The sequence below is a fragment of the Arachis hypogaea genome, chromosome 9 (assembly GCF_003086295.3).
Source record: "Arachis hypogaea cultivar Tifrunner chromosome 9, arahy.Tifrunner.gnm2.J5K5, whole genome shotgun sequence".
Taxonomy (NCBI): domain Eukaryota; kingdom Viridiplantae; phylum Streptophyta; class Magnoliopsida; order Fabales; family Fabaceae; genus Arachis; species Arachis hypogaea.
The window spans coordinates 31,327,133-31,354,579 of NC_092044.1; the positions used below are offsets into that span (position 1 = coordinate 31,327,133).

The window sequence follows — 27,447 nt, forward strand, 5'->3', positions numbered from 1 at the left end:
ACCGCATTCTTCAAATGCAACTTCTCCTAACATTCCTATTTCATTGGAAAATAATGCAGCACATTCATTAGAAAATAATACATCTCATTCATTAAATCATTATAAGTCTCATTCATTAAACACACCACATGAGGATTTAAATACAACACAACATCACCTTGCATATCAGCAGAATTTAGGCACAAATGTTTCTGCTGACATCATTCCTATTGCATCAACAAGACCTATTAGGAACCACAAACCACCCTCCTACTTATAGGACTATCATTGTATGTTGGCCACAGCAGGTTTAGCACCTCCTTCTACTCAAAGATATCCAATTTCTAACTTTCTTTCATATAATAAGCTAAATTTTAATTACAAATCTTTTTGTTTGGCCGTCTCTTCAAATCCTGATCCTCGCACTTATGAGGAGGCTGTTGCTCATCATTGCTGGAGAGAGGCTATTCAAAGTGAGTTGGAGGCATTGAAGTTAAACAATACTTGGAGAGTTTGCAAACTTCCAATTGGTAAGCGAGCCATTGGTTGCAAGTGGGTCTTCCGAACCAAATTTCATGCAGATGGTAGCATTGAAAGACGCAAAGCTAGGTTGGTTGCGAAAGGTTTCACATAGATTGAAGGGGTCGACTTTATTGATACATTCAGCCCTGTGGTTCGGATGACTACTTTGAGATTAGTGTTAGCAGTTGCAGCAGCTAAGAAGTGGCACTTGAAACAACTTGACGTCAATACGGCATTCTTACATGGTGATCTAAATGAAGATGTTTACATGAAAATCCCTCCGGGCTTGGATGAACAGCAAGGGATGGTGTGCAAGTTACAGAAATCTCTTTATGGCTTGCGACAAGCAAGTAGACAATGGAATTTGAAGTTGACAGCCACACTTATTACCTCGGGATACAAGAAGTCCGTTTCAGATCACTCTCTTTTTACCAAAATTACAGCTTCAGGGATCACCATTATCCTTGTCTATGTCGATGATTTAGTGCTCACGGGGGATGACATTTCGGAGATTAATCGAATTAAAGGAATTCTTCATGACAAGTTCAAAATCAAGGACATTGGTGACTTGAAGTTTTTCTTAGGCATGGAAGTTGCATGTTCAGCCAAAGGTATTCATCTTTGTCAGCGAAAATATGCCTTGGACATTCTTGAAGATTTTGGTTTCTTGGATTGCAAACCTGTCAGTACCCCCATGGACTACCATGCGAAACTATCTTTCGAAAATGGCACTTTGCTCTCTGATTTCACCAATTACCGGCAACTAGTTGGTCGCCCTATGTATCTAGCCAACACACGTCCGGACATCTCTTATGTGATGGGCAGATTGAGTCAATTCATTGACTGCCCAACTACTGCTCACCTCGAGGCAGCTTTTAGGGTCTTGAGGTATCTCAAGGGTTGTCCCACACTTGGCCTTTTCTTTCCTTCTGATTCTGACTTTTCAGTAACTGATTTCTCCGATTCTGATTGGGCTGCTTGTGTAGATACACGACGTTCAATCACTGGTTACTGTTTTTATCTTGGGTCAGCATTGATTAGTTGGAAGAGCAAGAAACAATCAACCGCCTCCCGGTCTTCATCTGAAGCTGAATATCGTGCATTAGCAAATGCTACTTGCGAGGCCCAGTGGCTTTCTTTCATTTTCCAAGACATTGGCATGCCACTTACGGCTCCGATTACCATTTTTTGTGACAACAGATCTGCAATTCACATTGCCGCCAATCCCATCTTCCATGAGCGTACTAAGCACATTAAAGTTGACTGCCACATTACTCGTGAGAAGCTACAAAGCGGCTTGACGCACTTATTGCCCGTTTCATCTGCTGATCAATTGGCAGACTTCCTCACCAAACCTTTGGCACCTGGACCTTTCTCCACCAATTTGTCCAAGCTAGGACTGCTTGATCTCCATCGTCCTAGCTTGCGGGAGGCTGTGACTTGATTGGTTCAGTCCAATAAGTTAATAATAGTTTATTAGAGATAATTAATTTGTAAATCAAAGCAGTTAGAGATAGCTAACAAAGTGATAATTAGTTGTAGATATTTTTGGTCACTTGATAAGTTTGTTACAGATGAATTCATTCCCTGATGTATATATATTAGCCTCATGACTATTAGAAAACCCCAACCTTTCTGTTTCACTTGACAAAACTATTTCCCTTTATTCTCTCTCTTCTTCATCTTCTCTGCATCTCCAACCTCTCTATTTTTATCCTACTTTCACATTCTTCTCATCTCAAGAACTCATTCCACAGAGTTCGATGAGAACTACTGTCCTTCTCGCACGCATTTAACATTCCGGTTCCTTCAGTGCCACGTCATCCAAATCGCGATGATGAAAGCATCAATCAAGTTTCGATCTTGGTAGATCAACGTCGCCCAACTACTTGAGACTTTGGGACAATTCCTAAGTGCGTGCGTGAATGAGGTCTTTCTGGTGGTTTTCGCAGCTTCTGCACTCTCCGTCACTCTTGAATATCTTCGCTTTTCTTGGTTGGTGGGAACTCTCTATTCGATGTTGGAAAAGCTTGAATTTTTATAGATATATTCGCTAGCAGGTGATTGTTGAGTTCATCTCTATTCCAATCCTTTATGGCTTATTTGGGCGTGATGCTCGAATTTTTTTTATAATAATATTTTTTTAAAAGATTTTACTACGCAATGATTTTTTTTGTGAAAAATAAACTTTAAAATTACCTAATAAAATAAAAATATATTACATCTCAAATTATTTACATAAATCTTAATATTAGAATAATTATCTAAATACTTAGTAGATTGAACATTCGATATATCTATTGTTCATATTATTTAATATTTTTATTATTTATCTATATTTTTTTTAAAGATGTTTCATAAAAATAAAAATAATTTTATATTTATATTTCATGTAAAAAAATTTTTATTTATTAATTATATTTAAATAAAATAAAATAAAAATATTATTAAAAATTTATCAAATATATTAAAAAATAAAAAAAATTATTAATTTAATGGAACCAAACAAGACTATATTATTTTTTGGTTCACTTACTTTGCAATCCCTTTTTATGATGCTTGTGTTGCATGCTCCAAAATCACTCGACTAACCTTTGGTGATTGGAGGTCACTCATATAAAGACGCCTAAAACGTCTTTTTTAAAGATGCTTTTATCACTACAACAAATCCTTAAGATAGCGACGGTTATTTTGCGGCGGTTTTGTAAATGTGCCGCGAAAAGACAAATTGCGGCACATATAGCGGCGGTTAAAGGTTGGGGCTGCAATCAGGACGACTTTTGGCGACGGTTTTGCTAAAACCGCCGCTATATTGCTGTAAGGTTAACATTTCGCGGCGGTTTTTTTCAAACCGCCGCTATATTGCCGGTCAGGTTCTTATTTCGTGGCTTCTTTTCGAAAACCGCCGCGATATGTCCGCCGGTGACTTCTTGTTAGGCATTTTGCGGCGGTTACTTTTAAACCGCCGCAAAATGCGTATTACCACATATTGCAATGTTTTCTTTAGTAATAATCATTTAGGTATAATTTAGTTAAGTAAATACTACTATCTTAAACTATATATGTTTAAATCATTGTTACTTAAACTTGTAACACTTTTTCTACATTCGTTTTACATAAATAAAAATTTCATAAGTTAAATAAGCTATATATGTTAACTCATGTAAACAAATTTACCAATAAGATTTTTTTTGTTTACTTTATTGGCATTTAAATTTGCATTCAAATATGGATGTAAAAGAAAAAAATAAAATCATATTCTGGACTAATTAAAAATCAAACATTTTTTAAAAATAATAATTATATATATCTTCTATAAAATATTAAAAATAATAATTAAAAATATTTTCTACAAGTCATTAAAAATTCAAAACGTTATAATTTTACAAAAATTATAATTTTAAATTATCATTTTTTTATTTTAATGATTTGTTGGGCATTTATTAAAATAAAAAATTTAAATTTTTTTTAAATAACAATCTTAGCTTGTATTCTTAGATATAAGAATTCATAATAACTAAATTTAAAATAAAATAATATTTTATCAAAATTAAATACTAAATAGAATAAAAATATTTTTATATGAAAACCAATCAATTATCTACATATTATTATGGTTAATAGATTCAACAATGCTAACTGACCAACAAAATATAATATTTTTGACAAATATTTTACTAATTTTAAATATTAAAGACTAAATTCTAAATCTTAATAAATATTTTTAGAAAATATTTTATTTTTAATAATTTATAAAAAATATTTATAATTATTGTTTTTTTTATTTATGATTGAATATACTCTTTATTGAATTTAATATGAATATTATTAGATGTACTCTTTATTGTACTCTTTATATATGCTTGGATCATATATAAATAGACGTAAATTAATTCGATCTACTATGGTCCAAAATTAATTCGAAGCAGACTCATTCGAATTACTAGGGACGACCTAGCGTGCATAATTCGAATCACCCTGGTTCGAACTACCATAAGACTACATGCAAGCATAATTCAAATTGGACAAATTCCAATTACAAGCATTACTACTAATTCGAATAGGACTACTTCAAAGTAGTGTTTGTTTGTCTAATTCAAATGAGACTGATTCGAATTACATAAGAATATGCTTTTGGGAGATCCTGGTAATGTTTTTCAATTTGGTAGAATTGTGTAATTTAGTCCTCCATTTGATTTAATTGTGAAATTTACCCAATATATAAGGTGCCTATAATAACAATGATCAGATATATAAAGTATACAACAAAAATATGTGTGGCAATTAAATGTGTTCATATGATATATATAATTATTAGCGCTATATACATCGAAGAGACATTTGGCTTGGTGGTAACATGACATTGTTAAAGCTTTTCTTTCCTTCAGGTTCCAAGTTCGAGCCCTACCTTCTTCGTTTGTGGAAGGCTTTACAAAGTTGATCCACACGTTGTGGGTCTAATGGTGGAAGCGCGGGTTTAACGATTGAGTCAGTTGGACCACCGGACGGTCCGGTCCGATTCGGAAATATTAAAATTTGGCGGCGGTTTAGAACCGCCGCAAAACAAATGTTGTTTTAGTTTATTTGTTATTTAGCGGCGGTTGCAAACCGCCGCAAAATTTATAGATGTTTAGCGGCGGTTATTCCAGCGGTTGACTAAAACCGCCGCTATCTGTTTTGCCGCGCCCTATCTTCCGGCGTTTCATAAAACCGCCGCTAAACGGCTCCAGGAACCGCCGCTAAATGGCGTTTTTGTTGTAGTGTATGTTGTGTTTTAATTAGTTTCTGTATAATTTATTCAGTATTCCTTGTCACATATTATTAAATTTCTCAAAAGATTTTCTTTCCAAAAACAATAAAAAAATATTTAATTTGGACTAAAACAAAAAAGTAATAGATTAACTATTAGATTTTTTTAAAAGATTATTTACATAAAAAAATATATCACATTCATCAATATATATATATATATATATATATATATATATATATATATATATATATATATATATATAACAAGCTGTTAAAATTTTTATAAATAAAAAAATAATTAATTTTTATTCGTATAATATATAAAATAATTACTATATTATTATTATATTATAGATTAAAATTTATTAATTTAAATTTTGTTTTTGTTTTTAATATAAGCATTAGAAATAAATAATTTTTTATAACAAAATGTAATGTAACAAAATATATATAATATTAATTAGTTTTTAAAAAATTATGAAAAGATGATTTTTTTTAATAAAGTATTATTAAAAAATTAACATTATAAAAACTGATTTCAACCAATATGATATAATAGGTTATTAAATATATTTAATACAAAACACATTGAATATAAATTTTTATTGAGTTTAAATTTTAAATAATTTTTAATTGAATTTCGAATATTTTTATTTTAAAGAGTTAGAATATTTTAATATCATTTTTTTGTATCTTTTTAATTGAGTCTTTTGATTTTTTAAATTATAAACCTTATTTATAATTAAGAGTAATGTTTTAACACCACCAATTAGTCACACATATAAAAATACAAAAACAATTCTATTGTCATAATTATAATCTAACTTTATAAGCAATACAATACAATGAAACTATATATAGGTAATATAACTAAATTTTATCTATATCTATTCTCACATTTCAGAAATAATATAATTAAATTATATTTATGTTTATAATTAAAATATGAATAAAAATACAAAAAATTATCAGGATGGTTAATTTTTTTCGTTCATAATTTTTTTATTATTTTGTTGTGAAAAGTTTAATTATTTTAATAATTATTTATTTTTTAAAAAAGATAATTGAATAACACAAAAAAGTCTTATTAAGAGTAATTTATTTATATATGATTAAAAAATAATTGAATAATTATATACGGTAAAAAATTAATATTATTAAAAAATAAAAATAAAATTTATTTTAAAATTAAAATAAAGTTTATTTAAAAATAAAATTAAAAATCATGGTTTTTTTTCTTTTTTCCAAAATTTATCTACGAGTAATTCTATAAATATTTTATGATGAATAAAAATATTAAACTCGTACTAAAATTTATTCTAATAAAATTTATTTTTATTCTACTAAATGTTCAATAAACTATTGAAAAGAATTTTGTTTCCTCCATTAGAGAAGAATGATAAACTTCCATACTTCTATTATGTTATGACAATAATTTGGCCTGTTATTTTTTAATGTACATAATAATAATAATAATAATAATAATAATAATAATAATAATAATAATAATAATAATAATAATAATAAAAAACAAGTATATCACAGTAAAAAACGTCACCAAATAATTTATCATCCGAATTATATATGAATCAAATTGATAATATGAGGGCTAAAACTACAAAAATCGATAATAAGGTTAGGGACTTACAAAACCTTTCTTAAGATCATAGAAAAAAAAAGGTTTATATTTGTGTGATATATAAAACAATTATCATATTATTATTATTATTATTATTATATATATATATATATATATATATATATATATATATATATATATATATATATAAGAAAAAAAAGTCCAACTGTTTTAAAGTAAAATTTTCTTTTAATATTTGATTAAATGTTCTTGTATTTAGTACTTTTTTTTGGTACTTCCTCTTAGTTAAATCATTAAAATTTTAGTTATTATTGCTAGGGATGTTTACAGATGGGATATGGCTGAAATTTCGATCTAATCCGCACTAAACTCATTAGATCAAATTCGATATTCGCACTTTTTATGTTTGGATCAGATATCAAATATATCCATAAAATAAAAAATATTAAAAATTTTTATTTTTATAAAAAAAAAGTCAATAATTTTTTTTGTTTACTTTTTTAAACATATTTACTTCTATCTGATTAGAATGTGGATCCGATTCGATCCAATCCGATCATCTTACAGATCATATCATATCCTCAAATTACAGATCAGATACGGATAAATACTGTGAATTTATATTAATATGATCTAATCTATGAACACCCCTAACTACTACTATAGGTTCATTGTTGCAAAAGAATGCTTCTTTTATTATAAACCATTATTAGATCTTAATTACCATTAAAACAACTTAATTGAACTGGATCGACTGAAAAACTAGTGAATCGGACTAGATCGGTTTACGACTGGAAAACTAGTGAATCGGACTAGATCGGTTTACTCCTTGGACCGTTTAAGGAATAAAATCGGTGTGAACCGTTAAGAACGGGTGCAAACCGGTCTGCTTGAAAATTTTTTTGAAATGTCTCCACAAGGTCTCGAACCAAGAACCTTGAAGCAAAAACAACCTCAAATTGCCGCTTAGCCATTGGGCTTCTAAGTATCACATTTTACAAATACTAATTATATAGTATACATAAATATCTAATTTAATTTAATTTTTATTTTTTCTATTTTTAAAATTAATTATATTTTAATTATATACCATTATTAATATAAATATAAATTTCACTAAAAATTTATTAATTTACTTGATATATTTTATTGCTAGTATTGTGATTAAGGTTATTTGTTTTGAAGTTAGTGTTAAAATCTATTGATATTATAGTTAGATGATAAGGTTTGTGAATTAATTATTTTTTTATTGTGTCAAAATAAGATACTACTGTAGTATTAAAATTTTATGGTTTTTTTATATTAGTTATTTTTAGTAAGACTTGATTCTTCATAAAATGTTAGTGAAGATATGTATTTCAAATTTTAATTTTAAGTTTTTAACTATTTTATATTTTATATTTACGTGAGACTGGTTTTATCGGTTCAACCAGTAATTTATCGGTTGAACCAATAAACCAGTGAACCAGTAGCTTGACCAGTTCGATCACTGGTTCGGTTCTAACAACTATGTTTCAATCTAATTTCAAAAATTTCGATTCACTCAATTTAGTCTCCCAACTTAATAGTTATGACTCACATTAGTTTCTAATCTTATTTTTGTCACTCATCTCACAAAATCGTTAATGACATGTTGAGATGGACTAACGACTGCTACATTATACATTCTAGCGATTATTTGATGTGACAATTAAAATTTTTTTATCTTATTTTTTTTCAACTAAACACTTAAAACCCTAATATGAGTCACGGATACCTAAGTTAAAAAATCAAATTAAGTAAATTGAAACTTTGAAAATCAGATTAAAGCTCGAATATAACTTCAAAACTGAACTTTAACTTATGTAGTGATTAATTTAAATGAGAATCAAATAAATCAAAATTTAACATAATTTTTATCAATGTTTTCAAATTCGAAATTTTTATACCAAAATTAACTAGGATTTTTCTTTAAATTAAAAATTTAATGAAATAGTAACTTTAATTATCTTAACCAATGTCCTAATTAATTATTTTTATGTCTTAAAAAAAATGTATATGAGAAGAAAATAATTAATTTGTCCACTTTAATAAATAGTTATTTTACTAAAATGAAAAAAAAAACTATTTTTTTAGAACTTTTTAAGAACTAATCAATATTATATATATTTTGTTACACTACATTTAGTTATAAAAATTTTATTTATTTTTAATGTTTATATTAAAAATAAAAAAATTTAAATTAGTGAATCTTAATCTATAATATAATAATAATATAGTAATTATTTTATATATTGTACGAATATAAATTAATTATTTTTTATTTATAAAAATTTTAAGAGGCTTGAACTTGTTATATATATATATATTGATGAATGTGACATATTTTTTTATGTAAATAATCTTTTAAAAAAAATCTAATAGTTAATCTATTACTTTTTTTGTTTTAGTCCAAATTAAATATTTTTTATTATTTTTGAAAAGAAAATATTTTGAGGAATTTAATAATATGTGATAAAAAACACCGAATAAATTATACAAAAATAAATTAAAACACAACATAAAAATATCTTAAAAAAAGACGTTTTAGGCGTCTTTATCTGAGTGGTGTCGTTGGTGATTTGTACCCCGAACCAATCCATCACAAAAATTACTCTAACAAAAACATTACAAGAAACCGTCATTGGTAATTTGGCCCAACAACCTCATAGTGTTGATCGTCCAACAGAAAAGGGGAAAAAATCTTTCTTTTTTTTTTTTTCTGAAAGAAATTAGAGAGAAACAGGAAATATAGATATTCATCTGACGGCGTCGTTTACAGTTGGTTCCTCCGAATATCGATATTCACTGTAGCGCGAGCGCCAGAGAGTTGGAGATTCTCATGTTAATGTTTTGGTCACATAAAAAACCATTTGGCGCGGTTCCTGACGAGGAATTCAGAAGATAATTTCTTCAGGTAACTTCACTCACCTCAATTCCTTCAATTTCATGCATTACTTTTCTCCGTTCTGCTGTTTCCTTTATTCAATGTGGCCCCTGTGCCCAAGTTTTCGTCTTTTGCGTTTGCCATCACCAAGCGCGGCAGAAAATTCATAATGCCATTTCATCATAATTCTTGTGAAGATCGGATATTTTTCACCTCTCATTAATTCCCATTTACTTCTATTTTTCAATTTTTTATTCGCTACACAAGTTTGTTAATTCTTGCTATTCCCAGGGTATGAAATGGGTGCCAGTAACTTATCCTTCGACCAAGTGCTTGTGGAAATGCTTGAAATGGGTTTTGAGTATTCCAGCATTGTAGAAGCCATTAAAACAGTGGGTTTGTCTATTCCCAATGTTGTGGAGCATATCTTGACGGCTGGTAGTGGTAGTGGTAGAGCTACAACCAGCTCCAAAGCTTCCACTACCACCATACAGCCTTCGAAATTTCGTGCTCCTCATGGAAAAGCACTCAAGAGAAAAGCTTTGTCCTCGACCAGCCAAGTTCGGCAGTCGAGCATATTAGACCATTTTCATACCAATGATAAGTCCACTGTGTGCAATAAGATACATGATGTGGCAATTGTTGATCTAGAAATGGTGAATGAGCACGATGAGCCTATCTCTGAAATGCCTGATGATGTGACCGTGATGCCGGGGCAAATTGTAACTGCTCCAATGGAAAATTTCGTTGTTATGTCTGATTGGGAGACGAGAGTTGGTGGTCTCTTACAGAAGCATTTTGGGATTTTGTGTTTGAAGAGTTTTCAGAAGGAAGCGCTGAACGCATGGGCAGCTCATAAGGACTGCCTTGTCCTTGCTGCAACAGGATCTGGTTCATTCTTTAGCTCTAAGTGTCCCTTCTGTGTTGCTTGCTAAATTTCTATGTTGTACTTGCATTTATGGTGATGTTTTTGCAGGGAAATCATTGTGCTTTCAGGTTCCTGCATTGTTAACTGGGAAAGTGGTGGTTGTGATATCCCCATTAATAAGCTTGATGCATGATCAATGCTTAAAGCTAGCAAGACATGGAGTCAGCGCTTGCTTTCTTGGGTCTGGGCAACCTGACAATACTGTTGAAAAGAAAGCAATGAGAGGCATGTACAGCATAATATATGTTTGTCCAGAGACTGTCCTAAGGTATGGTTTGGCTGTTTGGGGTCTTTGAGAAGCTCATTAAGTATCTTTTGAAGTCTTCATTTTTGTTTGTCTTTTCATTCTTTATTATGTTCTAATTGCAATGCAATCCCATGTAGATTAATACAACCACTGCAGAAGCTTGCAGAAAGTCGTGGTATTGCATTGTTCGCAATTGATGAGGTGCATTGTGTTTCTAAATGGGGTCATGATTTCCGTCCAGACTATAGGTATCCTCTGTTTGATGCTTCTTTTATTTATTTATTTTTATTTTAGGATTCTCTATGCTGGAAATGAATTGGATAGAAACAAAGATCAAAGATCAATGATCAATTGTTAGATTAATTTGACTGATTATCTTATTCGTCACTTTTCTTCTTTGTTTCCTGCATACCTTCACGATTTCTTAAATGCCTTTATTCTGCTGTCAGAAGTATGATCTATACATAAAATGCCTTTCACTTGTTTCAGCCGATTATCTGTGCTGAGGGAAAATTTCAGTACCAGCAAACTTAAATTCCTGGAATTTGACATACCTTTGATGGCCTTGACAGCTACAGCTACACACAGAGTTCAAGAAGATATTTTAAAATCATTACGCATGTCAAAGGAAACAATTTTTGTGCTTACATCTTTTTTTCGATCTAATTTACGCTTCATGGTGAGTTTTATGTTTATGACTTTCATGCTAGCATCCGCTTATAACCTGTTACTATAGTCTATATATACTTAAGATTCATTGTGGCTTCAAACAGGTAAAGCACAGTGGAACTTCACAAGCCTTTTATGAGAAAGATTTTCATGAATTGATCAAAGTATATGGTAGCAAGCTAAATTCCAATAAAAATAAAAAGGCTTTCATCTCAAAGGACTCGGATGATGTTTCCAGCAGCTCTGGTGCTGCTGGAATCTCTGATAATGATGATGTTTCTCCTTATGATGTGGATAACAACCATGATGATTATGGTGGCAGAGACGTTAATGTAATACACTCAGGAAACACAGACAATCTTGTAAAGGGAAAAGAGTTGTCTGTCGAGTTTCTGGAAAATGACAACGATGACTGTCAAAGCGTGGATGACTGGGATGGTATTACACTTTCTGGCATTTTTTTTACTTGAGTTATTGTTCATATTTAGCATAAAACTGAAAGCAATTTCAGTGCCAGTGGTGAAGAACTTCAATCTCATTGAACATTTGTGACTCTCAATTTGTTTTTTGTTTTTATAAATGCAGTTACCTGTGGTGAATTTTGTTCTCAATATCGTCCGAAGGACTGGGAGTTATCTGAGATACATGATCCACCCAAGGAACCAGAAGGAAGTCTGAAAGTACTTAAAGGTCCTTTGGAGCAAGGACTGGCAATCATATATGTACCAACGAGAAAAGAAACGCTGAAAATTGCAAAGTATCTATGCAAGTTTGGCGTGAAGGCTGCTGCCTATAATGCAGCGGTATGAGATTATACTCAATCTTGTTTAAGTAGATGGTCATTTAAAAATTTAATTTTTAATCAATTGGACTTTATCATGTTGATCATGTTTTAAACACAATGAAGTACAGTACATAATTTCCAATGGATGTCTCCTATATACTATAGGGAGGAGAATAATTTAATTACCTGTTATTCTTAATTGGTTTCTAGGCTCTACTGTGGAATTCATTGAAAAGAGCTTGGTAGCTAGTTTTACATTATTCTCTTATAAATTTTTGCTGCATGTTCAACTATCAAGATTTGAATTATGTTATCTGTTAGATGTGAAACTAATTTATGAGCTGAATTTCTATCTCCAGCTGCCCAAATCACATCTAAGAAGGGTTCACAAAGAATTTCATGAAAATACCATAGAGGTATGGATCTTGAATCTGACAGAACAATAATAGATGTCTGACTTTAAAATTTTTATGAAGGCAAATGAATAGTGTTTTATATTTGAATTCAGGTTGCCAGTTATCAGTTATCGTAATCATTTGTTAATTTTAAAATATGATGTGACAAAGACTTCAGAAATTTAAGTTACAGTATTATTTTAATTTCTTGTCTCAGTGATAGTGTGGTGCCATTTGCACCATTGTTATGAAAATTCAGAAACAACTGCATGGAACACAATCAATAAAACACAAACAAGTATTTTCTTTTAGCTTGTTATGTCGGATTTGGATGGTTCATGAGTTTGACTTATTTTCATGCATAAACACTTCTATTTATATACATGTCTGGTCCTTTCTTTTATAAGATTTTGCAACTTTGGCTCTTTGAAATCCTGCCAAACCTATTATGCATCAAAGCATGACTGTTTCTTTGTAATAATCTTGTTATTGCTTAAGTCACATTATATACCAAAATAATAATTAAAGGATCAAGTTTCTTATAATTTTGGTGATATGAAGCCATGGATTTGAATTAATTTTACCGATATTCTCTGTGTTTGCTACCAATCACTCTTCCTTTTCACCTTTACTTCATTGGTTTGTAGGGAACCATAATAAGGTTTTCCAAATGACAGGAATGCATTTATGTTTATCATTTTCAGGTTGTTGTTGCAACAATAGCATTTGGCATGGGGATTGACAAGCCAAATGTCAGAAGAATCATCCACTATGGTTGGCCACAGGTCTCTTTGTCAAAAATTTATCTGTATCTGTGTTCATTCGATGCACCCTTGATTTCATTTTTTATGGAGATATCTAAAACTATTGAATATGTAATTTGATCAGAGTTTGGAAGCCTACTACCAAGAAGCTGGTCGGGCTGGTCGAGATGGGAAATTAGCAGACTGCAGTAAGTTTAATCATTATAGAGGCAATTTTTATCTCATGATGCAAGTTTCATTCCTAGCTTTCTTTTCAAATCTACCCGTATTCCCTTGACTTGCACTGAATTAGTAGGTTGCTTACTGATTCATTCTTTTTCACCACTTAGCCATTTCTCAAGCCTCCTACTCTCTTTTTTCTCTTTTACATTTCTTGCTCCTACTGCACTTCCAGTTCTATTTGCAAACCTAGCGAGAGTTCCATCACTTTTGCCTAGTCGAAGAAGTGAAGATCAGACAAAACAAGCATATATCATGTTGTCTGACTGTTTCAGGTTTGTTTTGATGCATACACCTCTATATTTTTTTCTTGTAGTTATGATACATAATCTTGTGGTATATTGTCCAGATACGGAATGAACACGTCATGCTGTCGAGCAAAGACACTTGTGGAATACTTTGGAGAGGAATTCAGTCATAGAAAATGTCTCTTGTATGTAAATTCTGGCCTCAGTGCCATATAGATCCTGTAGCAATGTATTTCAAATTCTACCAATATCTAGTAATTTGATATCTTATTTATTCTATTTGTTTATTCATTTGTTGTGGTAATTATGTGGTGTTGCGATCTACTTATGCTATGGCTGTGTTGACTGATAGGATGTTGAATCTTTTGAGTTGCTGACTAATGCTGTTGTCACTGTCTTGATGCACCCTGTTTCATGTAGATGTGATGTGTGTGTTGATGGACCGCCTCAAAGGCAGAATATGAAAGACGAGGCGTGTATATTACTACAAACTATTGCTGCTAGTCATGTATGTCAAGTAGTTTCAATTTCACCAAGTGAACTTGCAATTAATTCTCAAAAATGAATTACATTGTAGTATTGTGTAGTATTTTCCGGATATGTGGACCTTAGCACCATCTTGCACATATTCTATGTATCTCTAGCTCTCATTGAATTTCAATAGGATAAAATAAATTTCATAAATGCTCTGTTTTCTGCACCTTTTCGTATTTACTTTTAATAGCTTTGATCTTGAAAGTGAACTTTTGGATCCAACGCTTGGTATATATGAAATTGTTACGGTCCAGAAATTATGTTTTCTACATTCGATATCATCAGCAAAAAGGAACTAAAGCAACATGGATGTTGATTTGTCAGGCATGTAGTTATTCCATGGATTTTTCATATGATGATGATGTACATCTTGAATATGGATATGGAAGACGTGGAGAGAGGTCATGTCTTAAGAATATTGTCGGAAAGATACGGGAGCAGGTGAACCCACTTTATCCACATTGTTTTGCATGATGTTCTATGTTGCTGTAAACTGATGTGAATTGTTTTCATATTATGCATATATGCAGTCTCAAAAGTTTCTAAACACTGATATATTATTGTGGAGAGGTCTCTCTCGGATTTTGGAAGCTAAAGGATACATCAGGGAGGGAGATGACAAGGTATTGTTTTGTTTGTACGGTCTAATAATAACATGTCCTTATCCAATTTGTGTTGCAAAATCCTATGATCATATTGCATGATTGAGTGTTAGTTTGTGCTTCAAAACTTAAAAAGGTTAAGAAATATAAACCATACTCATAAGCATTGAATACAAGGAGGAAATAAAACATTATGGTGTGTCTTCATGTTACCATTCATGCGCTGTCTTGTTACATGCATGCTGTCATTAGCTGTGACTGTAAATTGGTAATTCAACTTTGGTTTTTATCTCGTCGCAGACCCATGTTCAGATAAAATTTCCGGAGCCAACAAAATTGGGATTGGAATTTATCAGGTCCATGAGTGAAGAAGCTTTCTATGTTTACCCAGAGGCAGATATGTTGCTTGCAGCAAAAACTCACAAACCGCATTCCTCATTACCATACTCCTCATTCTCTGAATGGGGTAAAGGTTGGGCTGATCCTGAGATCCGTCGCCAGCGTCTGGAAAGAATGCAAGTCAATAAAAAGCCAGAGACGCTGAGAAGTCCCAGGAAACGTCGAAAGAGAAAAGCCAATAAAATGAAACACGATATGAGGACTTCTCGAGGAAGACTTGAAGCAAAACTCACAAAATATAAGTGATTTACGAGGCTATCGTGTGCAGTTATTCTAACATTAACATACAATTTACTCTGGCATATAGAAGTGAATTAATTCATGGTCATTGCAATTTCTTCAAGGATAATTATGGAGTCTGGATCAGAGATATAATTTAATGGTTACTATTCTTGCTTATCTGTGGAAGAAAACCACATATTAGGGAACTGAGAACCCACCAAACTGGTTCAGATCTTTGTCTTAAGTCATTGATCACAACAAATGGATTGCTGCTAATCCAATAATCAAGATATCATTTTCTATGTATGTCCTCCATGAGGGGGTGTTGAAATGTGTTGAGATTGTTAGATAGTGGTTAGTAGTTTAAGTGATGCATTTATGAATAGTAGTTGAATAAGTGCTCTATATTTATTCTTTATATATGTGGTTTTTTCTCTCGTAGTAATATACAACTATACACAAGTAATATATTATCTTTTTCCTTTTGTCTAGTTACTCTATTATTTCTACTGGGTTACTATGAATCTTAACACGTGATGCTTGAATTTTCCTGTCACAATTTTATGGAAAAATTAAAGGAAATCGTAAGAAAGCTCTAGGTTCTACTAATAAATTAAACTTTAGGCTAATTGTTTGTTCAAAGTTGGCTAGATATAAGGGTGGCCTTGATACTCGGTTTGCTAATATGGAAAAGGTAGCAAAGTGGAAAGAATAGATAATAAATTAAAGCTAAAGTAAAGATGTAAACCCAAGGTGAAGCAAGGTATAACAAGAGAGAAATCCTACATTATTATTATTATATTTGCTCATATATCCTCCATGGTTTTGCGGAAGGCATGAACATGGGCTATAACAACATAGTGTATGCCATAATAGGCTTCTCTACATCGTTCTTGTTTTGTGTTCCAACCATCAAGAGATGGCAAAGGAAGCAAGTGGCTGCAGAAAAGCTAAAACTCATTACGGAGGCTCTTGAAGCGGCTGAAGAAAGAGTAGTGAGATATGAAGAGAGACATGATAGAATTTTGAATCAAATATGTCAGTCTTACTTAACAAACACCGAGCTTGTAAAGGCACTAGACGGGGCTCGAGTAACCATGAACGAGGTATTGGAGTTTGCTGTTCAATTGAGGACAATTCAGCTCAAAATCATTCGCTCTTTCCCTGATGCAATCGATGTCTTCTTGGATACGTCAAAAACAGACAATTGAATAGGTTTGGCTTTGGCTTCTTCTTTTTTTATATACAAGAAAAAATGAAAGATTAGGTGGGAAAACCTAAACCCCATCATTGCGAAGTAATAAACAATTTGGTTCCACTTGGCATTATTGTTGAGTTCTATTCAATGCCTGCTTAAGATTTGGCGCTATTGTTCAACAGATTCCCCCAATCTCTTGCATAATGTATAAAGCATTTAATCCTTTATTGGAGAATAAAAATGTTCATATTTCTTTATGGGAACCATTGTTCGATATAGATCACTGGAACATGTATTAAATGTTTATGAAAACACAATAAAATATAAGGCTTTACTAAATTTCTAATCCAGATGTTCCTCTAAACTTGTTTTCCTTCCAGGTTTGTCTTTAAAAAAAGAAAAAATTGCCCAGGCCAAATCATACTTACAACATTTTACCCTTCCTTTTTGCTGTGTTAAATTTCGAACAGTAATATTCAATTTACCACATCAAAGGAACATCCACTTTTTCAAGAATCCGGAGACCTGCTGAATTCTGAGAGTTCATAACTTGATTTTGATTCACAATGTAATATATACAACGCAAAGCGATTGACATTGAGACATTAGCAATATACTCGTACTTACACAACTTAGAAATAAAAGAAAAAGGGGAGGGGGTAACAAGGTAAACAGAAAATAAGAGTATTCACAGCAAGGGCCACTGAAGATATATACAAGATGCATTTTTATTAGAATGTCTCATCTGTCTTGAGGAAATTGTAATATTCAAGTTGTGTCATCTCTCCTCCATTTGCAGAATCAAACTGGCATCGATAAAAGCTGCAAAAGAAATTCAATAATCGTCTGCATCAATATTTAACTCCCAGAGATGGAGAGCCATATAGGAAAAGAACATTCTATTTCTTGTAGGTTGATCGTCTGAAAAAGTAGACACCCTTATTTCGTCTAATTGCTTCATGATATAACTTTCTAAATATACGATGTTTAACAGTCATAACTCATAATAAACCATTAACAGATAAAGAAATTATTATTAGCAAAATATAACCAATGACAATATTGAAGAACCATTTGAACCCCAAACCCTCAAACAAACAAGAATCGTCAGTCTTATCGAGCAATGTTAGCATGCAATGCACAAGAATGAATGAGAAAACTACTAAAGACCTTTGATTTAATGTAACATGAATGTTAGGGAGTCAAATGTGAAAATGACTGATCCTGGAGCTAGTAATGTTGTCAGAGGGGGGAATCAAATCATTCTTCATGCAGAGGCCTATTTTAGCGAAATAAGAAGGAACTTAAAGAAAAATGTTGACATTCGGAAAGGCAACTGGCCAGGGCAATTAGGGAAAGACTCTTGTAACTAACTCTGCCATCTTGGCATAGTAAGTGTAATTCTATTATAGGTGAGGGGAGTAGGTATTTCAAATGGAGGAAGAGAACCAAGTGGAGTATCCCAAAAAAATTGGAAATAGAATTCTGTAGGAAAGCACCAAGCCTCTCGAATTCTCAACAGCCAGTTTAGGTTTCAGTGGAAAATAATGCAATTTCAAAGGAGGAGGTTTGCATCCCAACTGGTATAGGCTAAATCCTATAGAGGTATTCTTCTGCACTTCACCGTTTTATTGGTATTACTGATACCGATTTCTTACAAACACCTACAAGAAAAAGGATTTGCAATGGCAAACTGAGAAGGGCAAAGATATCATTGATTACTGAAAGTACCTGCCATCCATGCCTAGTATAACAATAGTATTCTTTTGATGGCCAAAGGCAACAATATGCTGCAAACCTTCCTGCAGGCGAAACTGAGCCACAGACCACTCTGAGCTAAAGTACTTGGGTAAAACACCTGTAAAATATTTTTCATCAATAAATGTTGCTTTAATTCTTACGTGTTCTGAAAAAGGCATCTAATTTCATATATGATGCTGACATAGTTCATGGTAGAAAAATACACAAACCTTTCATAAATTTAAGAGATGAAACAGCTGTTGGGGAACTAGGATTTGACTCGGATGAACTATTCGATCTGTCAAGCCCCAAAAGTCCAGAATCAACCTTTAAGTTGAAGACATGAACGGTCCCCTTATCACTCGAAACAGCTAGCCACTGTGCAGTAGGAGAGAAGGCAAGGCTGTATATTTCCGCACGGTCTGCACCTCTCCGCACCTGGAATCCCATCCCACTAATTTACAATCAAACTTTCAAAACATATTAAGCGTTAATTAGCATTTCAAAGTCCAAACTGTAAGACATCAACACCAAATGCATATCATTAGGTTGACAAACCAACTCTAATATCGTAATCCTAGCAACCGAACAGATAAATCAATTCTTAAAAATATCCATATAGCAGAACAATCACATTCCCCATGAACAACGTCAATTAAATTTCATTTGAATAGGCAAAGAAACACTAGAAAGGCAACAACAAAAAGTCATTTTCCTATTAGTTAAAGCCAACTATAAATCAAACCACGCTCAAGCAAACTATGATAAGCTACATCCTTAGACATGCCATTCAATTGATATTTCCTTACATGCAGCAGGAATCTACTCTAATCTCTCTATGATACAACATCTGCTAAATTCATATCATCAACAATTTTAAGCATTAGCACAATTTTTCTACTTGGTCTTTGCCTTTGCTATCTGAATCCTCTTAGCCTTAACAAAAATCGATTAATACAACTTAAGCTCAAGACCACTAAAAATGGATAAAGCTTGTTTACCACTTGACCAACCCGGTGTTGGTAGCATTTAACACATTCAAATTTTCACTTGGAATCAAAAGATTCACTCTCAGAAACTCTGAGTAAAAAATTTTTTTTTTTTTGGTTTCCAACCCCACCCGATAGACTAAAGACTAATCCATTGCGGGTCTGAGCTCCATTTGCGGGTTTGACACTGGCAAATGGATTGCTGCATGCATAAAAGGTGGGATTCGAATTCAGCTGACCAGTGAGCTAACGACTTTACCAACTTGAGTAAAATCAAATTCTGATCATAACAAATTGCATACCAAGAAAACCAATCTGATCAGAAGTTACCAATCAAGATTCCAAAACAAAGAAACCAACTCTTCTGTTTCTCACCTCTTGCAACAAGGACCCATCTAACGTATTGAAAACCCTCACCAAGGTTCCTTTACTGCTTGCAGTAGCGAGCAACCTCCCATCCTGCGTGAGCGAGAAGCACGTGATCCTCGAGTCATGAGCCATGATGAATTTTGTCCTCTTTGAGGCGTAATGCTCAACTCTAACCTGCCCCTTCTGCAACCCAGGGCACGCAAGAACCATCGTCCCGGACAAGTGCGAAACCTCGCACAAACCCTTAGGGTTCGCAATTGTCTCAATTTGGTGAAGAACCTTCAGGTCGGCAAAATTGTACACGAAAATCTTGTGCGCGAGAACTACAACGATTCGGTCTCTTCGGAGGCAAACGCCTTTGACCTCGGAGCGGAATGAGAGCTCGCCAATGCACCGCGACTGGTGGTCGTCCCAGATCATGACCTTGTTCGGAGGGTGGCGAGGGTCAGGTCCGCCGCCGACGAAGGCGAGGATGTTGCACCGGAAGAGCATGTGAACGAGAGAGGTGCCGCCGCCTGGGCCGAAGTCACGGCGGAATATCTCGCGGAAAGGATCGCAGTTGTAGATGCGGAAGCCGCGGTCGGTGCCGGCGGCGAAGCAGCCAGAGTCTTGGTTGAAGGAGAGGTGGAGGAGGGAAGGGGCGGTGGCGATGGCGGTTCCGGTTCCGGTTCCGGTTCGGGTTGGGTCAGGGGATGCGGGTTGGGGTTGGTTAGGAGGGGATTCGTCGTTATCGTCGGGGTCGGGGGAGTGAAGGGGCATTAGGGTTTGTTGGGTGTCGGACATTTGAGGACAATTCGGGAATTTCAAAGGTTATTTCTGTTGCTGTGGGAGATGAAGGACTGAAGGTGATTTGATTGAATGATATTGGAATTGAAGGGAAAGGTTTTGATTGTTATCTTGGGGTTTGGGAAATCAAAATTCAGAGGGTATTGGTGAGAACTGAGAAAGAACGAAAGGAAGGAAGGTTTGTGCGTTGTGTGGTTTGTTTCCGAAGCTACACAGGAAAGCAAGCGTGTTAGAGGGGTTTGTTTAGCTGAATTGAACGCTTGTAAAGCTAGCTGGGTTAATGAGTTAAAGAGGTTTTCTTAGGCAGTTAGCATCAATGTTTAGAAAATCGGACCGGTCATCAAATTGCTCTAATAACTGGTTTATTAGTTTATTGGTCTAATCGGTCTAACCAGTGGTTCAACCAAAAAAATCATTTTAGAATAGAATAATAAATAAATTATAAATAAACATCCTAAAATATAATTATAGTCTAATATAAATCTTAAAATATCTTCGAAATTTAAAAGTTAAAACACTACATAAAATATCAACCAAATATATATGATCTTATCAAAATCCAAACTCAAAAGTTAAATAGTAATAAAAGCATATCTAAATATTAAATCTCAACATCATGGTTTATCAATCATCAAAATCTGCAAGAACTTATTGCAAATCTGCTTCGGTGGGATGATTTTCACCTTCATTCCCACCCTCTTGAGTAGAAGAATCAAGAGATGCAGCATAAAGACCACTACTACCACCACCACTTTAATATAAATCAGCATCAATTTCACCTAATAAAATACACATATTATCATTATATTATAAACTAACAACATTCTAATAAATCATTAGAAACTAAATATACTATACTCATGCAATAAGTCATCAACATTACTAAAAAGATCAGGCTCTTTCTCTACAACCTCTTCAGTCACCCAAAAGTCAACTAGACTGATGCTTTCATAATCAATTGGATCATATTGTGTCTTTTGCTTTCTTTTTTCTTTTCCTTCCTAAAAAGTTAAATACAATATATGAAAATTTAATAATTTACAAATTTGTTATGATAAAGATTACATATGAAACAATATGATATTTCATTAAAATAGAATTGGATACGAGTGCATTGCATTATAAATGCAGCAGAAAGTAAAAAAAAAAAAAACAACAGTTACTATGAATTGGGGAAGGGAGTATTTTAGATAACCACAGTCATAAGACAAGCTAAAAAAGATTCATCACTTTTAAATTTTAACTTTAGGAAGCACCTGGTAATTAGCCATACTATGAGTGTAACGCTTAGGAGTGCCAGAAGCTTCAAGTGAAGAGTAGAATGCTTCAGTATCTTGAATCATTTCTTCTTTGGAAGGAAATGCAAGGCGATTTGACAAAGCTCCTGCTATCCATTTGGTCTGCAGTTCGAACATGGGGAAGGGAATAACCTTCTAAGGCAACCCAACAAATGAAAGCCATGGGGCCAATGCTGGTGAAAAAACATGCTTGTACAATGGTCCTACACGGTTGTCATCTACACTCACTTCCCCATTTGTTTAAAGGAATGGGAAATCATACTTGTACCTGATAAACGAACAAAAATGGTCATCAATCATCAACATTTATTCAGTTCTTAACCTAAAGCAGGAGCCACAACACAATTAAAAACAGATATGAAATTAACAATACCATATCTAAATTCTGCCTACAGCATTCAACAATATTGTAAAACAGAGTAAGTTTACAGCATTAACAAAACAACAAAACACTAAAAGAGAGTAACAGTTACATAACAGAGTAAATTTCCAGCATATTAGGTGTTCTGGACCAAAACAGAGTAACAGTTACAAAAACAGCAAAACACTAAAACAAATTTCCAGCATTAGCAATCCATACATACATACAAAAACAGCAAAACACTAAAATAGAGCAACAGTTTCCACTTTCTAGCATTAGCAACCAATCCATACATACAAATTTCGGAATTTTCACAGCAATCAGAACCATACATACAAAGAAGACCGAAGGACGAGAACAAAGACGGAAGACCGAAGAAGAAGAATTGAAGAACCAAACTTCAAGCCAAGACCCTAGAAGAATTGAAGAAATATGGAACAAAAATTGAAGAAGAAGTTCAGAGAAGATGAAGACGAGGAGCACTCACCTGGGTTCGAGGAAGAAGCGGGGAAGAGGAAGAAGCGGTGGTGCTGAGGACGGCGGCGGCGCTGACGACCTCAGAACGGCGGCGACGATGAAGGCTAGGGTTCGGGGTTCCTTTGCTTCAGAGGGTTAGGGTTCCTTTGCTTCAGATGAATGAATGGCTGATAAACCACTATTTTATGGTTTATATTGTGTTTAATTGTGTGATTTTATTATGATCCTTACCCACTTATTCATTAATTTAGCATGCATTTATATTTCCTTCCTGAAATTATTACATGATTGAAAACTGCTTCCTAGAGACTTTTAATTATGCATTTTAATTCTCCTTTATTCCATTTGATGCCGTAATCTGTGTGTTAAGTGTTTCAGGCTTTATAGGGCATGAATGAGTTGGAGATTGGAAAGGAAGCTAGCAAAAATGGAAGGAACACGAGAAATTGAAGAGATAACCAGCGAGAAGTGACACGGCCGCATGGCTCACGCGTTCGCGCGAAAGAGGAGAAATTGCAGTGACGCGGCCGCATGGCTCACGTGACCGCGCGGATTGGAAAAGCACAAGTGACGCGGAAGCGTGGACGACACGAACGTGTGGCAGGGAAAAACGCGAATGATGCGTCCGCATAGATGACGCGATCGCGTGACGTGCGCGATCTGCATAATCTGCAGAATTCGCTGGGGGCGATTTTGGACCCTATTTTGACCCAGTTTTCGGCCCAGAACAGCAGACTAGAGCCAGAGAACATGCAGAAACCAGGGACAACATTCATTCTACACAATTTTAGTTTTAGATCTAGTTTTTACTCCTCCTCTAGGTTTTTCTCTCTACACATTCATAGTTCTTAGAATTTTATTTTTCTACCACTTTTTGCATTGGGATACTGAGAAGAGTTATTACCTCATCAAGACTTCGTCATTCTAGTTCGTTTTCTTTACTTGGCTTTACTCTTCCATGTCCTTTGCTTTATTCAATTTTACCATTGGAATATTTTTAGGATTATTTAATACAAGGATTACTTTTATTTTTAATTGATTATTTTGATTTTTATTTACAATGTCTTTCTTTAATTCTTTTTCATATGTTATGAATTTTACATTCACAATGAGCGAGTAGTTCCCTAACTTGATAGGGAGTTGATTGAAAGGAACCCTTGAGTTGGAAAGCTCAAAAGAAAGATTGTAATTGGGTTTATTGTTGGATTGCCCTCTAGTCACTAACACCAATCCCTTTTAATTAAGTGGGTTGCAACTTGTGAACGGACGTAGCATTCCAACTTGTTTGACTTTCCCTTACCAAGTAAGAGATAACTAAACAGGATAACCTTTAATTATCAATTAATCTAGAGAGTAATCCAACAATAATGGGGCTTCCAACTAATCAACTCCCAGTCAAGGCTTTTATTTACATTATTCAAATTCTCCAATTTAATTTCCTGTTTACTCAACTCAAACCTTTTTGAAAACATCTGATTAATAAAATAGCACACTTTTCTGCAACTCGTTGGGAGACGACCTGGGATTCATACTCCAGTATTTTAATTTTAAATTTCTGTGACACCTTTCTAAATTGATAAGTGGATTTCTGGCGAGTTAAGAACTATACTTGCAACGTATATATTTTAATAATTTTTAATTCGCCAATTTCTACCCGCATCAATGCCCGAATGGGGGAAGGAGGGGGTGGGTTTTGGTCTTTGGATCAGGTTCTTTTTTTTTAAACAAGTTAAAAAAGGGCGTCGTTTTGAGAGAACCAGCCAGTTACCGGTCCGGCCCAACCGGCCGGTTTTTGACCAGTTTGACGGTTTTTTACCGATTTTCTCCCGAACGGTTATAGGAGGAGGACCGAACCGCTTGCATTGTCGGTTCCCGGTTGAACCGGTTCGACCGGCCAGTCCGATCCGATTTTTAGAACCTTGGTTAGCACCCTTATACATTTAAATAAATAAGTGTTGAAAATTCGAATTCCGTATATATAATGATTTATTGACCAATAATAAATATTTTAATAAAATTTAAATTTGTACAGTAAATTAAATTAGTTTTTGACTTACTAAGACTATTCAATGTTGAATCCGTATAATAATGTCGAGAATACTCGAAATTTTATTGTAGTGATTGAGCATTATTCATTCTAACTGTGTTTCCAAATCGTATCGGAGGAGCAAAACCATTTATTAGTGGAGTATAACCTGGAGGAAAGTCATAAGGTGGCCAACCGGCAGTTATTGGAGGCTAAATTTGTGGTGGATGACCACGTGGGCGTGTATTACGCCCATTATTTCCTACTTGAGAATTAGTAACCGCCACACTCTCGTTCAACACACTTCCTTATGGACGTGAAATTACGTCCACCGAAGGTTGTGCAACTGCAAGCACATTATCATTTACAGATGAACCACTATTAATATTCAAAATTTCGTCTGCCATACGTACAATCTTTCCACTTCTTAATTCAATACACTATAGCAACACACAATCATTTGACACACTTTAACTTTAAACCGTCCCAGCAGACGTGCCAATTTGTTTTATCAAATTTTAGAAAATCGAAATTAATTCGATATCTAATGATCTGGGAACAAAACTGATGAGCGGATAATTTATACGCTTTTTGGCATTGTTTTTAGGTAGTTTTTAGTAAGTTCAAGCTACTTTTAGGGATGTTTTCATTAGTTTTTATGTTAAATTCAATTTCTGGACTTTACTATGAGTTTGTGTGTTATTCTGTGATTTGAGGTAATTTTTGGATGAAATTGAGGGACTTGAGCAAAACTCTGAAAAAGGCTGACAAAAAGGACTACTGATGCTGTTGGAATCTGACCTCCCTTCACTCGAAATGGATTTTCTGGAGCTACAGAACTCCAAATGGTGCGCTCTTAACGGCGTTGGAAAGTAGACATCCAGAGCTTTCTAGCAATATATAATAGCCATACTTTATTCGGAAATTGATGACGTAACTTGGCGTTGAACATCAAGTACATGCTGCTGTCTGGAGTTAAACGCCAGAAACACGTCATGATCCGGAGTTGAACACCCAAAACACGTTATAACTTGGCGTTCAACTCCAAGAAAAGCCTCAGCTCGTGGATAGATCAAGTTCAGCCCAAACATACACCAAGTGGGCCCCGGAAGTGGATTTATGCATCAATTACTTACTCATGTAAACCCTAGTAGCTAGTTTAGTATAAATAAGACTTTTTACTAGTGTATTAGTAATCTTTTGATCACTTTAGATCTGAGGATCATCTTGGGACGATTAGTCCTTAGATCATGGGGGCTGGCCTCTCGGCCATGCCTGAACCTTTTACTTATGTATTTTCAACGGTGGAGTTTCTACACACCATAGATTAAGGGTGTGGAGCTCTGCTGTACCTCAAGTTTCAATACAATTACTATTATTTTCTATTCAATTCTCTTTTATTCCTATTCTAAGATATTCGTTGCACTTCAACTTGATGAATGTGATGATCCGTGACACTCATCATCATTCTCACCTATGAACGCGCGTGACTGACAACCACTTCCGTTCTACCTTAGGCCGGGCGCATATCTCTTAGATTCCCCAACAGAATCTTCGTGGTATAAGCTAGATAGATGGCAGCATTCATGGGAATCCGGAAAGTCTAACCTTGTCTGTGGTATTCCGAGTAGGATTCTGGGAATCTGAAAAGTCTAACCTTGTCTGTGGTATTCCGAGTAAGATTCCGGTATTGAATGACTGTGACGAGCTTCAAACTCCTGAAGGCTGGGCGTTAGTGACAGACGCAAAAGAATCAAGGGATTCTATTCCAACCTGATTGAAAACCGACAGATGATTAGCCGTGCTGTGACAGAGCATAGGACCATTTTCACTGAGAGGATGGGATGTAGCCATTGACAACGGTGATGCCCTACATACAGCTTGCCATGGAAAGGAGTAAGAAGGATTGGATGAATGTAATAAGAAAGTAGAAATTCGAGAGGAGCACAGCATCTCCATACGCCTATCTGAAATTCCCACCATTAATTTACATAAGTATTTCTATCTTAGTTTATTTATCTTTATTTTCTAGTTATTCCATTAATCAAATTTAAACCAATAATCCAATTATACTTGAATCCGCCTGACTGAGATTTATAAGGTGACCATAGCTTGCTTCATACCAACAATCTCTGTGGGATTGACCCTTACTCACGTAAGGTATTACTTGGACGACCCAGTACACTTGCTGGTTAAGATGAACGGAGTTGTGTCCATACATAATCAATAGCCATTAAATAACTCTCATGAAAATACAAAGAGAGTCACAATTTCGTACACCAAGTTTTTGGCGCCGTTGCCGGGGATTGTTCGAGTATGGACAACTGACGGTTCATCTTGTTGCTCAGATTAGGTAATTTTCTTTTCAAAAAGTTTTCAAAAATTTTTCAAAATTTTTCTTTATTTTCGTTTTTTTTAAGGAACATTTTCGAAA

General features: G+C 34.0%; 2 protein-coding genes across 2 annotated transcripts; one reads left to right on the top strand and one right to left on the bottom strand.

Moving 5' to 3' along the window:
* Positions 1-9,559: 9,559 nt before the first annotated feature.
* LOC112710812 (ATP-dependent DNA helicase Q-like SIM) lies at positions 9,560-16,260 on the top strand. Its single transcript, XM_025763222.3, has 16 exons — positions 9,560-9,788; positions 10,050-10,649; positions 10,735-10,954; positions 11,071-11,181; positions 11,423-11,612; positions 11,707-12,040; positions 12,188-12,405; positions 12,746-12,802; positions 13,486-13,566; positions 13,670-13,733; positions 13,940-14,039; positions 14,114-14,197; positions 14,433-14,520; positions 14,871-14,987; positions 15,077-15,169; positions 15,449-16,260. The coding sequence occupies exons 2-16, from the start codon at positions 10,058-10,060 to the stop codon at positions 15,791-15,793; spliced, it is 2,694 nt and encodes an 897-aa protein (XP_025619007.1). The 5' UTR covers positions 9,560-9,788; positions 10,050-10,057; the 3' UTR covers positions 15,794-16,260.
* A 1,229-nt stretch (positions 16,261-17,489) lies between these two features.
* On the bottom strand, positions 17,490-21,121 carry LOC112710813 (autophagy-related protein 18a). Its single transcript, XM_025763223.3, has 4 exons — positions 20,072-21,121; positions 18,938-19,145; positions 18,699-18,825; positions 17,490-17,789 (listed from the first exon to the last, which is right to left on the bottom strand). The coding sequence occupies exons 1-4, from the start codon at positions 20,846-20,848 to the stop codon at positions 17,699-17,701; spliced, it is 1,203 nt and encodes a 400-aa protein (XP_025619008.1). The 5' UTR covers positions 20,849-21,121; the 3' UTR covers positions 17,490-17,698.
* Positions 21,122-27,447: the final 6,326 nt, after the last annotated feature.